The sequence below is a fragment of the Prionailurus bengalensis genome, chromosome A1, assembly GCF_016509475.1.
Source record: "Prionailurus bengalensis isolate Pbe53 chromosome A1, Fcat_Pben_1.1_paternal_pri, whole genome shotgun sequence".
NCBI classification, from domain to species: Eukaryota; Metazoa; Chordata; class Mammalia; order Carnivora; family Felidae; genus Prionailurus; species Prionailurus bengalensis.
Window position 1 is genome coordinate 187,506,215 of NC_057343.1, and position 18,425 is coordinate 187,524,639.

General features: G+C 35.3%; 1 protein-coding gene across 4 annotated transcripts in view; it reads right to left on the reverse strand.

Annotated features, from left to right (window-relative positions):
- GABRA1 (gamma-aminobutyric acid type A receptor subunit alpha1) overlaps positions 1-18,031 on the reverse strand; it is a 61,647-nt gene extending 43,616 nt beyond the window's left edge. Inside the window, exons 1-3 of one of the 4 annotated variants that reach the window (XM_043596603.1) lie at positions 17,591-18,031; positions 15,168-15,256; positions 11,635-11,747 (exon numbers count right to left, since the gene is read on the reverse strand). In XM_043596603.1, the coding sequence (XP_043452538.1) occupies positions 11,635-11,745 (111 nt within the window). In that variant the 5' untranslated portion in view covers positions 11,746-11,747; positions 15,168-15,256; positions 17,591-18,031. Of the gene's footprint in view, positions 1-11,634; positions 11,748-15,167; positions 15,257-17,465; positions 17,491-17,590 lie in introns of those variants that run through there. The other 3 variants (XM_043596585.1, XM_043596594.1, XM_043596610.1) reach the window with 3 other exon arrangements.
- Between the last annotated feature and the right edge of the window lie 394 nt (positions 18,032-18,425).

The window sequence follows — 18,425 nt, forward strand, 5'->3', positions numbered from 1 at the left end:
GGTTAAGTTTACATACATTTATTGCCACACATAATTGTTAGTGTGCCATATAGAGGTTAGGCATAAATGCAAAGCAGTTCACACAAATGACTATAATCACACTTTGAAAGTATATTTCTTTAATCCTTTATCTATCCCTACCCCTAAGTATACTTACCATACCAGTTCATCATCTTCAAGTGCTTCATCTTATTTTCCACTAGCTACCTCCCTCTGATATTTCCCAAAAGTCACCACTGTAATATTCGCAGGTATGTACCCTGACCAAGAGCCCTTACCTCATGCATCCCTCAAATGACCTCACCCTGCCCTCTAACCATACAGATATCTTTAAAGAGTTTCTGATTTTTGCTGTCTGTTCATCCTGTTTCTCCTCCAAACATAGTCACAAGCCCTAAGGTTAAGGTAGCAAAATTTCCAAGTCCCCAAACTGAAGTTGCCTGGGGGTGGGGGAGGGGCCTGCAGGGACCACTCAACTACTGAATGGAAGAGGTGGGTGATGGCACCAAGCACAATGCAGTGAAATCCAGGAAAACATCTGGACCTTGGGATAAGATTAACTAGAGAAAGGAAAAAACACCTTCTGTATTTTCCCCTCTAAAATATTTTCCTTACCGCATACCCAAACAGTTTTCTTTGATTTCTCATTGGCTGTTTGTGATTGTCTAGTTTCCACTGTTTATTATGCATGCCTCTGGAAGATTCATCATGAATATTAGCGTGCCAATGTCTCTAAGATGTCATGTTTTAAATAAATGCGATCAACCTTGTTTAGCCCCGTATTTCCCAAACTTATCTAGGAATGCTGCTCTAAAATGTTACAAAAGCTTTTGGGTAAACATGAAGCCAATAGAATGCATCATGTTGTTTATTTAATTTTTTAAATCTTCATAGTATGTTTGGAAATTTCAAAAAAAAAAATAAAAAAAATTAAACTCCCTAGAATACTACCATTCACATAAATCCACTGCTAACATCTTATGTATTCCTTTCCTTCGTTTTTCCTTTTCAAATACATACCTAATGATTACCCTCAAACCACATTCTCGTTCAGTTGAGTACAATTTCAGTGACAAGAAATAGGTTCCTTTGGCCAAAAGTATGTCTTTCACTCCAGCTCACCAGCAATTTCCTTAGTGATAAGTGAAGTCATTGTTCTTTAAGACAGAAGATTTATAATTCAGAGTGCAAGGGTTCAAGATAGAGGACTGTTATGAATGTACTTTAGCCAAACCATAAAAAGTGACATGGTTAACTTGCCTGTTTTATATATATATAAATATATATATAAATATATATGTTTTATAGATAGATAGATAGATAGACATTGCAGTGGACTCTTAAAGTATTATTAGAAACATCTAGAAAATACTCAAGGCCTTTCTATGGATCTCATGAGGAAAAGTGAAGATATTTTTATGTTTCCAATATTCTACTTAAGAGCACACAACATGAGTCAGGAACTTCTAATAAAGTTCAGCTGGAATGATTTTACAGCTAGCCAAAGTTAAACATGAATGGACCCCTTATGTAACTAGGAAATTGTCTGAAAATGGAAATCAATTAAAATAACTCAGCTGGAGGAAACGTTCAAAGAGCAGATTAATTAGCAAATAAATTTTTTAAAGTATATTCTTCACAATAATCTATCTCTGTCCACTGTAAAAAAAAAAAAAAAAAGATCAACAGTCTTTAAAATTTGTGTAAATTTATATGTATGTTCAAGTGTCAAAGGGATAAATGTGGAATCATGTAAAATGAGATGATGATGATGATGATGATGATGAATACAGTGGTTGGGGATACCTTTTTTTAAATGTTTATTTATTTATTTTGAAAGATAGAGAAAGAGAGGACATGTGCTTGTGAGCAGGAGAGGGGCAGAGAGAGGGGGAGAGAGAGAATCCCAAGCAGGCTCAGCCCTGTCAGTGCAGAGCCTGACACGGGGCTCGATCTCATGAATGAGAAATCATGACACGGGGCTCGATACCATGAATGTGAAATCATGAAATCAAGAGCTGAAATCAAGAGTCAGGTGTTGGGGCACCAGGGTGGCTCAGTCGGTTAAGTATCCAACTTTGGCTCAGGTCATGATCTTACAGTTCCTGAGATCAAGCCCCGCATTGGGCCCTGTGCTGACAGCATGGAGCCTAGAGCCCACTTCAAGTTCTGTGTCTCCCCATCTCTTTGCCCCTCCCCCCAACCCCTGCTCACATTCTGTCTCTCTCTCTCAAAAATAAATAAACATTAAAAAAAAAGTAAAAATAAAAAAAAAGAGTCAGATGCTTCATCAACTGAGCCACCCAGGTGCCCTGGGGATATCTTAAAATAGTATATCAATATAAATAAAATTTATAATGATAAGTAAACCAATCAAAATCAGTCTTTAAAGAAGCATAACCTTCAAAGATACACTTTACATACATATATATAAGTATTTTATGTGCTTTATATATATGATTTATATACATTTATATGCTTTATATATATATATATATACACACACAGAAATATATATATACATACACATACACACACACACACACACACACACTATATTATATACTCTATAGCTGCTAGACAGCAGTAAATTTGTTTTTACCAGGGATTTCTTACAATGTTGATATCCTGCTGATAAGTATTGAAATAACAGATGTTTTTAAGTGATAATTCAAAAAGATGATTAGTGCTTGAGGCAGAAATGAGAAAAGCAGTGTGGTATAGTAAGAAGTAAGCACATTGGATTAAAAGTCAAAACACTCAGATTTTTACTCTGATTCTCCTGGAGAACAAGCTGTGTGATTGCAGGTACAATACTTTAATCTCTCTGAGCCTGTTTTCTTGCCTTTTCAGTGAAGAAATAATACCTGTGCAGTTGACTACATCACACTGGAGTAAGGGTGGAATAATATTTGATGCCAAACACACTTTGAGATGCGTTTGTTGGGTACATTAATTTAACCAGCAAATGTTTATTGAGCATTTTCTAAATGTCAGGCAGGCACTGTTCCAAGTTATAGTAATATTATGAAAAAAAAGTGTAGGTGTTCCTATTCTGTAGTTTATCTTTTAGTCTTGGGGAAAACATTTTATATAGATTAGAAACATAGATGGGATAAATAGATGATAGATTAGAAATGTAGATTGGTAGATCGTAGTTATCTACAAACACATACACAAATTATACTAATTAATTTCAGATCATTATACATTGTCTGAAAGAATGACTTTTGAAGAGATAACTTTGAACTGAGACCTCAATAATGAGAAATATTCAAGGATGAGCAGAAAGGGAAAGACAATTAAAGGAGGAGATTTCAGAAAGAACAAGATCTAAGGTGAGAATAAATGTGTGATGTTTAAGAAACAGAAAATCCAATAATATATCTGGAGTCTGGTGATGCTGATGGTCATGGTAAAAGATGACACTCTGGATGCAAGTGGGGCCACACCTAAAGAGATTTGTGCATTTTACCAAGCAGTTGACCTTTATTCTAATGCAATAAGAAGCCTTTGGGTAATGAGGTGAAATGATGTTACTTGCAGTTTAAGAAGAAAGCTGATGCTGTGTGAATAATGCATTATAAGAGTGTAATAAAGAAAATGGAAGAGGGAATCAACAGTGAAGAATTACAGGTGGTGGTTTATTAGGAATGTCTATCCCAATAATTTATTTAATATAGTACTGGCCATATTTTTCCTGGAAATGCTGTCTGCTGAAGAACTCAGAGTAATATTCACTAGGCCCTGTTCTGTGGACTTATAACTTATGAGGGAGGTTTATTGCCTCCTTTAAGTTACTTTTTGTCTATTAATTCAGAAAGGCAGTCACTATATGGAGACTAAATGGACTAACATTCATCATCATAATAAAGTATATCTTAAAACCCCACTTGGAAATAGTCCTGTTTGGAAATTGAAAATATTCTGGGCTCCCTACATAACCATCAGTGTGTACTCTTGGAATGGACAATGTTTCAACTCCTTGCCAATATGCCTGGGGCAACATTTTTGCTCCCTATCCTTCATTTTCATTCCCTAAATTCTTTAGAATAGTTGGCAACTTTCCCTAGCTGATATGTAGAGCTACTTAATTGTGGCTGCCTACAGCCACTATATCTGGATATGGGGTAGAAACTCACATTTCAAGATATCTAATCAATCCCTAATCCTTTCGTGTTTTCAGATTCAAAGTACTCAAATGATACAGGCATCTTCCAGGACAAAAATAAATAAATAAATAAATAAATTTTATTGTGGCAGGGATTAATCTCATTTCCATTGAGAATTTCCCTCCTTTCTTCCTTATATTATAGGCAGTTTTTACTGGGAGAGGGTAACCTTTAGAGAAGAATATGATGGTTGTGCTGGAGAAATGGGTTTCTTTTGGTCTATATTAAATCTTGAACAAGACTGTATAACCTGTAATAGCTTTGAGGCATCATACTTCCTGTTCGCATGATAGTATTTTAGTTACATGAGACTAAACTATAGCACTCTTTGAGGAATATGACATCCACTTAGGATTTTGTTTTCTCTTAAATTTTCCAAAATGGCAGAGTTTCTCATCTCAGAAACACTACAACATTATTTTTCAAAGAACGAGTTCAGATTCTACCTGAAGAAAAGCACAATCATCTACAGAAAGCATTTTTTAAAATATTCTACATTGGTTGTAGAATCAAGATGAGAAATAAAAACTATAAAAATTTCAAAAGTAACTGCACAAAAAATAAACTACAGCTGTTCACTAATAACTTGATCTTTATAACTTGAGCATAATCTCAGTAGCTACATTTTATCTCAGGAACTTCTTGGCACTGATCAGAAGATGATTTATATACAACAGGAAAAGATGAGAGTAGAAAGTTTCTAAACATGCTACAACATTCCTTTGGGTATCTAGGTTGGATTCATTAGACAAGCTGGCTTCAGGAACTGACTGGAGATCTAAGCCAGGAAAGGTTAAAAGGTGTTCTCTGTTCATTTTAACAATTCCTCTTGGGTTTTTGGTAACTGCTTTTTCTCAAAAATTCAACTGAACTATGGAATGTCTGGATACAGTATTTCTGGGGAAATGGATTACATTATGCCAAAGTCTGAGCATCGGTTTCATACCTCACATTAAAAGCACCCGATAAAACTACAGCAAATTCAGAGAGAAGGATCCCAGAGTCCAATTTCAAAAGACAATACTAAAGACCATTATCTGGCAACGTAAATATAACACCACTACCACCAACAAAAAGTGCTGGATGAATCTAACCTTTTAAATTGTTTTGGATATTGTCAGTAACTTAGAATCTTTCTATTCTGTCAAAAGCCACTGCATTGTCCTCTTAATATCTCAGCCTCTTAATTTTTGCGATTCTGGCTGTTTAATATAAATATAAAATGTATGTGTTAGCTTCTGTTGAACATGAATAAAATGGTTGCTTCTGATATCATCATCACACAGGATACAAATAATAATACAAATAATACAAAGTTGAATTTTGACAAAGAGGTAAACCATACTGCTTTCTCTACCCCCTAATCACCTAAACTTCACAAAGTTACACAAAATTTCACAAAAGTCGATTTGCTTTTTTTCCGGAGCACTTACTTTTCCACCTTTACTTATTTTGATGTAGAAAGAACCGTAACCAAAGAACCTAAACTAATTCTCCAAGGAGTTAACACCATTTTGCCAGCTGTGCACATATCCAAGCCAGTCACCTTCCTTAGTCAGAGACATTTGCATCTTAAAGCTGAGATCTCTTGCAATAATTGGGCTAAAAGAAGTCTAAAAGGTCTTATGTAGCATAACAAATCCAAAATTGGGAAAATTAGGAAGTTAAGGAGAAAGTTTGCTTTGAAGCATAAGATTGTTTGTTAAATATTATGTTAGTGCTTTTAAAAAAGATTACCTTGAGAGAAAAACCCCAGTTATATTCCAGTTCCAAATATTCATCTAAATGATATATTCAAGTAAAATATGAGAGAAGTAAATAAATAAAAACCCCAAATCTATAAGACTTATGGAAAAAGGAGAAAATCTTAACTAAATATTGCTTAAGGGTGTAGAAGGGATAAGTAAAGTACATTATCTACTCATCTAGCTATCTACTTCTCCCATCCACCTAGGTTTGTCACGTGATGAGTATGCATTCACTCTCTTTCCTTTACCATCTTCATCTTTTTGGCTTAATGATGAAGTCTTTGAGAGGCATCCATCACCCTAGATGTTATTCATTGAGGTTAAACCTAAGGCAAAATTAAGAAATTATATTATTTCTAGAAACTACTGTTACAGGGAGGGAGAGAGTCAAAAATGTTCTGTAATCCTTTCAAAATGTGCTTCAACCAAGAAAGATATCATTCCTTTGGCACTATCTTTTTTGAGTTCCATTAAAAATGGTTTTACCCTGGGGCACCCGGGTGGCTCAGTCAGTTGAGCAGTTGAGCGGGCCTGCTCTGGAGTTTATTTAGTTCAGGTCATGATCTCACGGTTCTTGGGATGGAGCCCCGAGCTTTGGCTCTGCACTGACGGCACAGAGCATGCTTGAGATTCTCTCTCTCCCCCTCTCACTCTGACCTTCCTCTGCTTGTGCTCATGCTTTCTTTCTCTCAAAATAAATAAATAAACTTTAAGAAATGGTTTTACCTTAATCAGTTTTCCAAGGAGTGAAATAAAATTGTTTATAGAAGAAAAGGTCTTTTGTAAGCAAGATGCTTAAGAAGCCTGTGAACAGGAAGAAGGGCAGCCCCTCAGCCTGGTGTTATGTTCCAGACAATAAACTGCAAACATCAGCCCTGTTCACCCTGGGATTTTGTCCTATTATTGATAAAATGTAGCCTATATAGAAGGCTGCACAAAAGGAAAGGATGTCACTGGAAGGGCATTACCTATCCTTAAACACTGAAACCTCCCTTCAGAATTGAGTTTGGGATCTATGTTTATGGGTTGTTTTTGTCCCCCACCAAGAGTGCAGGGGGAACCAATGTGATAGAGTGGCCAAATTTTAACTCAGACGGTTGCAATTCAGGGGCTGCATCATTTAACGCTTTAGGAAGCTGGAGAAAATTCAGGTTTCATTAATATATTTTAATCATAGTCAATAAGGAGAAACCTTCAGAAGGTGAACTCAGAATGTGTTTGGTTTGGTCCTGATTTAAAGAGAGAAGAGGAATCTTGATTAATCAAGGAACATGTGAGCCTACCAATCTTCATAACACAGATTCCTCTCTTTTACCATCTTCTCTGTGTTCTTCTCCTTTACCTTCTCTATCCCTCTCACTTCCCTCTTCTTATTTTCATTTTATTTACTTATTTATTTATTTATGTATTTATGAGAGGCAGGGAGGGGCAGAGGAGAGAGAGAGAAAGAAAGAAAATCTAAAGTAGGCTCCACGCTCAGCTCCTATGTGGGGCTCCATCCCACAACCATGAGATCATGACCTGAGCTGAAGTCAAGTGTGGGATGCTTAACTGACTGAGCCACCCAGGCTCCCCTCCTCTCCTTATTTTCAATGCCAAATTTGCTCACCTTTCTTATCTAACCTTTTGTTTCTCATCTTGCCATTTGTTCTGGCTTTTACCTTCTCCCCTCCCCCAACGATTGTATTCTGTAATGACCAGGCTTTGGGCAAGAGCCTTTCCAAAACATGCTTTAGTCCCTAGTTCAAAGAAGAAACAGCCCTCTATACCTTGCCCTCAAAAAAGGAGATTTTTAAATAAGAATGAATCCCACAATTTCTGACAGTTTTGTTTTGTATTTTCTGGCTACTGATTATTTCAAATTGAGTCTATTTAAAGGTTTCTTCATTAACTTTGTATTTAAAATATGAACATGGCCAAAGGTGCCTGGGTGGCTCAGTAGGATGAGCATCAGACTTCTGGCTAAGGTCATGATCTCACAGTTTCTAGGTTGGAGCTCCATGTGGGGCTGTGTGCTGACAGCTCGAAGCCTGGAGCCTGCTTCAGATTCTGTGTCTCCCTCTGTCTCTGCCCCTCCCTTGCTCATGCTGTGTCTCTCTCTGTCTCTCAAAAAATAAATAAACCTTAAAAATTTGTTTAAAAAATAAAATCTAAACATGGCCAACTTATTGTTCTCTTTTGTTCCTGACTAAAGTACATCCTATCATTAGAATTCCACACATTGTATCATTGTATTCCTTTTTATTTCTTCTATTACAAAACGATAGAAAGAAAGAAAGAAAGAAAGAAAGAAAGAAAGAAAGAAAGAAAGAGTAAGAAAGAAAGAATGAATATCCCTTCCAGGGTATATTTCTTTATGTGATCCTATCATTTTCCCAGGATTGCTCTCTGGGCTCTGAAAAGGTAGACTTTTTAAATAGTGTAACAATATCTGCAAACTGGTTTCTATCATCTAGATGAACCAAGCTACATATTTTGTTGCTTAGTTATTAGATCCACTGTGTGTGTCTCCAAAGAGTATTGCTATACCTTCGGATGGCAGTGTGTTTTTCTGAAAAACAGGTCATGATGAATTTGCACATACCAGAGTTTCTTACATTTGTCTCGAGTCTCAGTTTATTACATTTCTATACCTTTGGAAGATACTCAGAATAAAATATTCCTGCCTTCTGCATATGTTCCTCTTCTTATAAAAACCAGACTTTTGTCCTAATAGAGAAGAGAGTGGGCCCATTTCTCTTGCTAGAGATTATCTCAATTGTGATCACAAAGCTATTAAGAGGACTTTTACTCTCTTAGAAGCTAATGATAATCTTTCAAGTATTTCGTCTACATGGACTTTTCATCAGTGAAAATGGGTAGATAAAGAAGCAAATGGATCATGTGACAATAACAACAACAAAAGTACACTTTTGCAATGGAGATCTACTGGAATTTATGTCATACTTAGCACAAATCTATGGTAAAGAAATGAAATTAAAATAACTACAGAGAAAATGCATTCAATAATTTCAGCTTATAGCATCCAGAAATCATGGGGGTAATGTTTTTCTAATTCTGTAGCTGATTGTGTCTTCGAAAATATCTAAAAACTATGTTTAATATTTTAAGGTGTAGTTTTCTAAAGACAGAGAGACATTTTCAAAATGTACTTAAAAATATTGATGACTCAGGAGATACATGTAATAAACACATACCAGTATATCCCTTATGGCTAAAAACTGCACTCCAAGAAAATTAACAAAAATTAAGTGAGTCAGTATTAAAGTTTCCTCATAACTCTCAAGTTTATCAGATTTAATTACAGTACATTCCAGGATACATAAAATAGAAACAGAAGCAAAAATTTGAGCTACTTTTCAAATTGTTTGGTCTATCATATCCTTAAAATCACTGTTTCCAGGAATCATAAATATCAGAAAAGTCATCTTTAGTAAATATTAAAGCACATCCATTCTTTTAAATTTTCTTGAGTCCTTGAATTCTCTATTATCATAGCACATTTTGTCAATTTCAATTAAAAAGAATATACCTCGACTACATTTGGCTAACTATTTCTGTTCTTTAAATACATGTCTATTTTTGTTATTAGGAGGCATTAAATCAGTATTAAAAGTAAATTCTAACAAAGTAGTAATGTTGCAGTGTGAATCAATGTAGTTGTTTCTGTTAACAAATCTACCATTATCTCAGTTCTTGAAAATTAGCTTTTCAACTTATTCTTAGTCTACCTTATATGTCTTCGAGTTCTGTGTCTCTCCAAGACCCAGGTGTGCACATAAGAAGTAGATAAATGCTTCCTGCTTACACTATATTTGATTAGAGTTAACATACACATGTCTATAATAGTTAAGATATATAATTAAATGTCAATGAGCAGTCAGGGTCTATTACTTACACTCCAAACAACAATATAACCACACAGCTGATCATTAAAGGTGTGTGTGTGTGTGTGTGTGTGTGTGTGTATTATACAACCACACAGCTGATCATTAAAGGTGTGTGTGTCTATATTTAAAAATCCTTTCACAAACTGAAAATTATGCACACCAAGCTGACAGAGGATACTCATATTCATATGTTGAAGTATTACATGGGATTTCCTAAGCCAGAATGAAAACAACGTTTTCTAGATGCATTATAAAATTCTGCTGATTTAGTAAGGACTGGTGTCATGGAGCAGGAAGTAAACGAATCAGATGCATGCCCATTAGTACTTTAGAAAGTCTTTCTTTCTAAAAGTTATATCACTTTCCTTTTTTTTTTTTTGTACATTCATCCCCTACCTGCAGTCTTTGTAATTTATTTCAAATTTTATGATTTAAGGACAATTTTCCTGAAGCCAATTGAGATGGTTAGATATACACAAACATTACTGCAATACATCACATACACGGTTATGCACTCCATTTTCTTAACAATACATTTGTTCCTTAAGATTTTTTTTCAAGAATGTAGAAAAGGAAAACTAGGTGGAATTCACACCTGAAGGAATTTGTACAGCATGTGCAAGAATGAACGTTTGAAATTGACAAGAAAAAACACCTGGTAAGACCTCTGAGATATATCTGAGTTGTGTCTTTGACACAGCAGTTCCTCTTAAACCTCTGAGACACTAAGGGCATTTGGCAGCGTCAAAACAGACCCATGATCCCCATCTATGTGATTACACTATTCAAAATGTTAAAAAAAAAATAGACTCTAAGTGCAGTCTACCATTCAGTTTTAAAATCAAAATTTGGATTCTTAAGCTTATTATTTGTATATGTTTGCTATCTAAGTAAAGAAGAGCTGACTTTCTTAATATTGCCACTTAATTGTAATTTAAATATTCCTGTTAAATAGTTGCTAGCAAATGCTTCAGAGAAAGTGTAGCATTAGCTATAGCTGGAAATCATAGATCCTCACCTTCGTTTCCTATGTGACTTTAAACAATAATTTATTTCCTTGCTTCCCTTGTTTTTACTCTTAGATCAATATTTTGTTTTGTTTCATTAGTCTTTGTTTAAATAAAATTGGTTAATTATCTTATTCAAAGGTTATTCAAATAAGTGTGTAATAGCTAGCACTATTTACTCTTATTTTTATAAATATTGTATTATTAAGTGCTATTTTCTTCCTAAGTAGAAACTCATTAGTGTAACCAATTAATTGGTAAAGAAAGAAAAATATATTTTTACTACAGAAAATTGAGATTTAAGTTCAAATGCATGGTTAAAAAAATTACCATCTATCACATTCACCTTTTATCCTAGAGTTGGTGCTAATCTAATGCAAAATAGTGGATCAATATGTAATATTCCAAAATAAATGTTTAGAGCATTAGGCTCAGAGATAATCTACTTGAATTCAATGCAAACATAGCAATGCCAAATGAAGTAGATGTAGCCTTTGGGCTGGAAGGGAGAAAATTATCTTCATGTTTCCCCTGGATAATCAAGTCATTGCACAGAAAACATTATGATTGACAAGCAAATGTAACATTTTTAATGTAATTATGAGAAGTTTGTATCTGCCTTTTACTACATATAGGTATGTGCACAGAACTACCTTAGTAAATTGAGTTAACACTGAGCCATCTATTAAAAATAGGATTAGTCCATTAAACTACATACTGCCATTCTTATCACTCTATCATTTAGAAGGAAAGCAAGGCTTCATTAGTAAATATGTAATACTGTTCTCTAAAATAAAAACACAATAATGTGACCCACCTCCCAATCCTGGTCGCAGACGATTGTCATAACCATCGAGGAGTCGGTCCAAAATCCTGGTGAAGACTGTAGTATTGTCTTTAAGTTCATCTTGTAATGAGGGTTGTCCATAGCTGAAAAAAAAGCATAAATGCAGGTATTAATCTAACTTATACATTTCTATTAAAACCTTTTTCCGAATAAACCCTTCCCTGGATATTCCTACCTTCTTTTCTATTGAATCTTAATTTGAAAATTCCTTTTGGTAAAGTAAAAAAAAAAAAAAAAAGTAAGACTTTAATTTTTACCATTTTCTCATATTTGTTCTCACAGATCGTAAGTTCTTTATTCTATTATTTCTTCTATGTAAGCAAAATAACAGTAAATGTGTTTTGTCTCTTTACATGTATAAATTTCAGCACATATACAATGCTATAATGCATGTTTTCTCTGGGCAAGCAAGAATGTTAATGCATGCTAGGGAGAGAAAAAAAATCTGGCAAACCTCTTCCAAAATTAAAAAAAAAATGTATTTATGAGCTATCAAATTAATAGTTTGTTTTCATTTAATTAACATGCAGCATTAGTCTAAGATTTCACCTACCAACATAACCTTCCTTCAATCCACTTTATATATATGTGTATATATATCTATCTATCTATCTATCTATATACATAGATAGATAGATATATTTGTCCTTCTGATGTTCTCTCAGGGTATTTAGATGAGACAAATAGTTAAAACTTGTTTCTTAGGATAATTATAGTTCCAAGTCAGTGTATAATTTCCATTCCCCTAAGGTTTATGAACCAATTTTTGTGACGTGTCTATTTAATACTCTAATTGAATTTGTATCATTTCTGTCTTAAAAGTAAAAGATACCTTGAAAAAGATATGTTCCAATATTCTTAATTTATGGTTTAGTAAACTGTAGTGTGGGATTAGATTTTGTTTAAGAAAACACAGCTATTTGTGAGCAGAGCTTAAACTCGAACTCAGTTTTCTTCAACTTTTAGTCTAAAAATTTAATTCTATTCTTCTATCCTGGAGTAATTGTTTCTATTTAAATCTTTTCATTTGCAAGTATAGTTCCTACCCCTTACCATTAATCTTTGAGTTTCAACCACATAGTGACCACAGTTCAAATATTGTGTATTTCTTATATTAATCACATTATCATTTTTGCTCATTGAATCATATTCTATGTAATGATTAAGATGACACCTCCAAAAGCCTTTGAGAGAAGAGTTTTCTATCTTAGGGTGGATCACACTCACTGATATATTTCAATAATAGCTCTGACCTTGAGTACAAGAAAAACGAGTTCAGAATGTAAACTAAGAAATACCACAAAAATATCACTTTCATGCTTTCAACTTAATATGCTTTCAGCTTCACTCTTGTGTGTTTATATTACTTCTCAATGTAAAAAATTAGTAATTGAAACCAGGATACACTTATTTGACCAGAACAAGAAATATAATCAAAGTAACATTTCAAAAACAAAGACTATTTTTTAAAAGGTAATTAATTTTATATTGGCAAAATTCAATGGACATTTTTCTGATAAAATTTGAATTTAATAAAGCTATTAAAACTAAAAGCTCTTCATGATATTAAATATATGAAATATACCTCTATGAAACAATTTTTCATTCTCCTAAATTCAACATTATACCATATAGATTGAGAGTTTACTCTCCTTTGGCAAAATTAAACATCTTACTAGTTTTTTAAATCAAATTTTTACTGAGCTCTGTGTCTTCCAGGGTGTCTCATTAGTAGATAACACCAATAAAGCAAAAATAGTTGTCTGAATGCAATTATTTATAAAAACTCGTCACAAAACGAACTGCCATGTATGCATCTTTCAAGGATATTGGAAGGTCATCTTGATAAAGGTGGAAAAGAAATGCTAGTACACTTTAAGTTGTGAGGAAGGCCTGATCAAGGGGTCTAAGGAAGAAAGCATGAAATAAGAAGGGGGAAAGATGAGATGGAGTGACGTGACAGAGCACAATTAGATTGTTGATAGGATTCCTAGAATATGCGGTTGTCTATTACCTTTTCCTGCATTTTCTTTGTGTTTAAGCTTATATCAAATTCAGGAAATGTTTTTATTTCTGGTTTTATCTTACAAATGCCATTTCCAGCAATTGTATTCATTGTCATACAAAAGCCAAAAGAGACTTTCCTTCCCTCCCAGAAAACTAGTTCTGCTATCCCAACTGGAATAGTAATCTTTATTTCATGGGATTTTTCTAATCAGGTTATTCTTTTATCTCTACTTCTAATTTACCATGTCCAGTTGTAATTGTCAGAAAATAACCCCAGGATAAAGAACAAGATTATGTATTGCTCTTAAACACTTATGCCAATGTAAGGTTTCCTAAACTGAAAATATAATTCAAAAAGAAATGTCAGTTACAGTACCTGATTTTGATTCCATATGAACCACTATATAATAAAACGCTGTGCACTAACTCCATCTACAGGTCATTACAATAGTAACACTTCTTATAATTTTTCAAAAGCAATGAATAACATTTAACTCCTCAGATTAAGAGTATCTGGTTATAGTGAATCTCCTCATTATCTGGTAAGTCATTGTTTACCATACACAATAGCAGAAAATAAAAACAGACAACTTCCCAATTCAAAAAATCCTCCTAAATTCATATCTTTCCAGCTAGTGCTTCTCTCCACCTTAATTCATGAGAGTTCACTTTCCATTACATTTTGAAGAAACTTAGGTGTTTATAATACGCCTAAAACGTTCTTATGGGCCATAGGAGTAGACTATGCAAGAAATATAAAAGCAGATAAAGAAAAATCTTTAGTTCTTCTTGGTTCTTTGGTCATTTATATCATTGCTTCTATAATGTGTTTATATGCTTGATTTGATCACTAGTAAATATTTTGAATATGGTTAAGCACATTATTAAATTTTTATCATAACTCGTCTCCATAGCAGTTACACTTAAATGGGAAAGTTCAATTTTACTTAATGTTCTCAAATAGTTGTTTGGCATATTCTACCTCAATCAATTACACAAATAATGGTTTCAAAACAATATGCACATGCATTTATAGAGACGTATGACTTTCAAATTACAAATATTATTTTAAACTTCCCACTTTCATATAGTCACAAGTTACTCTATGATCTTTACAACTGGCTAGAAATTTTCTTGTTGGAAAATCAACTCACATAGTACAAAGACATTAATTGGAGTAACTTTTTCTATGAATTAGAAAACAACTTATTTTGTTCAGTTACAACTGAACAGTAAAAAGTTCAATTTAAGATTTAAATGTTGAATGAATACATTCCTTTAACAAAAGCGTGTTAAGTGTATTCTAACTATCACGCAAATAAGATGATTATTTTTTCATACTGCTCTTCTTTATTCTTAGTTGGAATTTTATTGCAGTTAAGTTTTTTTGGATTCCCTTAGTCATGAATTCATCCAAGGACAATTTTCTTCCCCCTGAAAGAATAAACAAAAAGTTACAGAAATTCTCATGCAGATTTAAAATAAAGTGCCCCCACCTTCTTCCAGTCAATGTGCTCAGAAGGAGGGTCCAGGCCCAAAGATAGTCAGAGAGACCCGGACTTTTCTTCATCGCGGGCTTGTGCAGCTGAAAAGTAGAACAAGTAGAGATCAATGTCTCTTGCAAGAAACATCAGGTTATAACCACTAGGGCTGACTGAGGCAGTTCAGATGAATGCTTTGAAGTCAGGAAATGACCTCACTGGGATATGACACCTCATTGGAAGCAATGGAAACCTGGACCATCCATTCTCCACTTTCCCTTCCATTTCTCCATTCAGAAATATATCACTGCCTTAATTTCTCCTGTAAAAGAATACAAGTTGAAATCCTTTCAGGTGACAATACTGCTCAACATGAAAACTGTGAGTTTTTTTTTCCTCCAGGTTTTATATTTCTAATATAGTTTGAATTACTCTCTTCTTGTTGTTTATCATTTGAGAATATTGACCTTTCTGATTTGAGTTTCCACGCCTGAACTGTGCATTGAAATTTGTAAGCTGGTGTCTATAATGGGGAGAACATGCTTAGGAGCTGAAATGGGGTTGGTTAATATGCTTCAATGACTGACTTCATCTTTGAATTCTGGATTTACCTTGGTTTCAGAAGCAACTGTATTTATCTTAAAAAAAAACAACAACATAAGAAACACACTGTTGAATGCTGAAGTCGTGCTTATATTCTCTGCCTATGATTGCCTTGTTAAATATGCTCACTAATGCTTCTGTGAGGCTAAAGGACACACTTTACAGTCAAGCCATGTGCTAATCTCTCTCATACACACAAACCACACTCACATAAATGCATACAAACATGCCCACACATATCTTTCAAGCCCTCTTGAATTCTGCCAGGTTGCTGCTAGAAAATGTTTCATCTCAGACAGATGGGAGCTAGAGTGCTTTGCTTTGCATGAATAAGGGAATCTTTTTTTCCCTCTTAGGTAAAGTGCAATCAATCACCACTTGATTGTCGAATTTTAGACTTGATAGTGGGATGCTGGAGGAAAGGAGGAGTATGGAAAGCTTAGAGAATTTTGAAAAACTAGGACCTATTTGTGGAGACGATTTTTAAAAATCAGTGCACTACCTGGGTAAGAGCAGATGTGGCAACACTTTATTTAATTTGCTACAATTAATGGCAGCTATAACATGAGAAATGTTAGAGGTATTTATTAGCCCTTCCCTGAATCTATACTCCTTAGTACCGTGAGTGATTCATGGATTGCATGTCTTTTAAAGCATGTTTTTTTATTAAGCACTGTATAGTTTAATGTGGTATGCCTTTAAGTACATCTACACAAATGCTTTCCACACTCTTGGGGATCATTTATATCAGTAAAAACCATTACAAACAGGCATGTAAGCAATGAAACATAATTAATGTGTTTAGAGTGAAATGGTCTAGATCTAGAGATAAGAGCTGTGAGCTTCATAGTTTCTACTTAATTTAGTCACTGATTTTGGCACCGATGACAAGAATTATTGGATAAATATCATTATGTTAAAATATTGCATCTAAATTGCACAGTTATAATTCATTCTTGCATTAATCTTCAACATTTGTTATGAAGGAAAAACAATTTCTCTTATCCATTAATAATTGTTAGCCTTTGTAAAATAAAAAAAATAAAAAATAAAAAGGTGATTCCCGAAGGGGTAAATGAAACAAAACAAATCCCAAGGCATGGTACCATAGCTTTTTGTCCTCCTCTGGCATTTTAAAGAGAAAAACAAACCTATCATGGCACTTGAGTTGTTGAGTAAGAAAGTTTCTTGCAAATACAAACATAATAGTTTAAAAGAAATGCTAAGCTGCCTCCTTACCCTTTTCCACCTTCAACCTCCCCCCTGCCAAACACACACCCTCCAAACACCTATATCCCGCACCACCCATATCAAATGATAAGTTGAGTTTTTTATGTTCAGAACCAGAGAGACCCCTACACCAGAGGGCATTTTAGCAGCGTCCACTGGAAAGGAGAAAAGAGGCATTTTTGCAGCCAGAATGAGAAAGTGCCTTCCCAAGGATGGAACATTAACACAGGTTTTCTGTCCCAGCATCTTAACTTTAAACGATGCCCCCCAAAGCCCCTCCCCACCTCATCCCAGCTCCCTCTTGAAAAAAAAAAAAAATCAAAACAACATGTCACCACCCACCCCGCGGAATAAATTCATATCTGCCTAAGAAAAGAAGGAAAGACAAGAAGAGGTACGGGGAGGTGGGGGGGGGGGGGGAATAATGCTTCTATATCGCTGCGGTTTTCACCCTGAAAGAAAAACATTCGTTGTTTCTACCTGCTATGGGATCAGGCTCTTGTCCTGTTCCCTCTTTCTCTTTTTTTTCTCTAGCATTCCCGTCTCTCCAGCTAGGAAAATCCACGTTCAAGCCTGTGCGTGTAGCGGTCCGAAGCCGCACTTACCTCGGGCCCCCTCTGGGCACAGGATCGCTCAAGACCCGGGAAAAGTGTGCGAGAGAAAATCGCGGAGAACCTGGAGCCAGCGCGAGTCCGCGAGTCCCGGCGCGCCGGGAGCGGAGGGGCGTCCTCGCTCTGCCTCTCACTCACTCGGTCTGAGCCATCATGGACTCTGCGTGCTCCTTTGCTGAAGATTTCACACCCAAATTTGCTTCCCGGTATCCGATCTGCAGCTATACAACAAAAGATTTCTCTTTACCAAGACAGTAGTAATACGTCCCAGGGCAAACCGGATGTGAAATAGGCGGTGACTTCATGCCAGAGAGATTTTATTTTAGAAAGGAAGGTGGTACCAGCCTCTGGATCTGGAGACCAATCCGCCCATTTTTTATATGCAGCACAATTTAACTTGCATCGCTCTGGCCCTAATCCCCTTCTCTCTGGCTGCAGACTCAAATCCTTCCACAATCTGCTGCAAGCTTTCCCTTTTTTTGTGGGGAGTAGAGATGAGGGAGGAAAGGGTAGCAAGGGTGAGAGGCATAGGGACTCCACTCAGTACCTTTTCACACTTCCAATTCATGACCACTGTTTTAAGGTGTGCCCATAAAAAAAAAAAAAAAGACAGCTGATAAGTATAACTAGTCCAGCTTTGATCAAAGATTCAACCACTGCATGCACATGAATGAGTGCAGGGAGCTAGCTGCAGGGTTGCACATGTGGAGAGCCGCTGTCCTCTCGCCTGCCTCCCTCGCACGCACTCCCACACACATGTCTGAGTCCCTGTGTCTTGCAGAGTCACGAATGATGAGGGATGGCGGGGAAGAGTTCTGGCCAGTAGGGA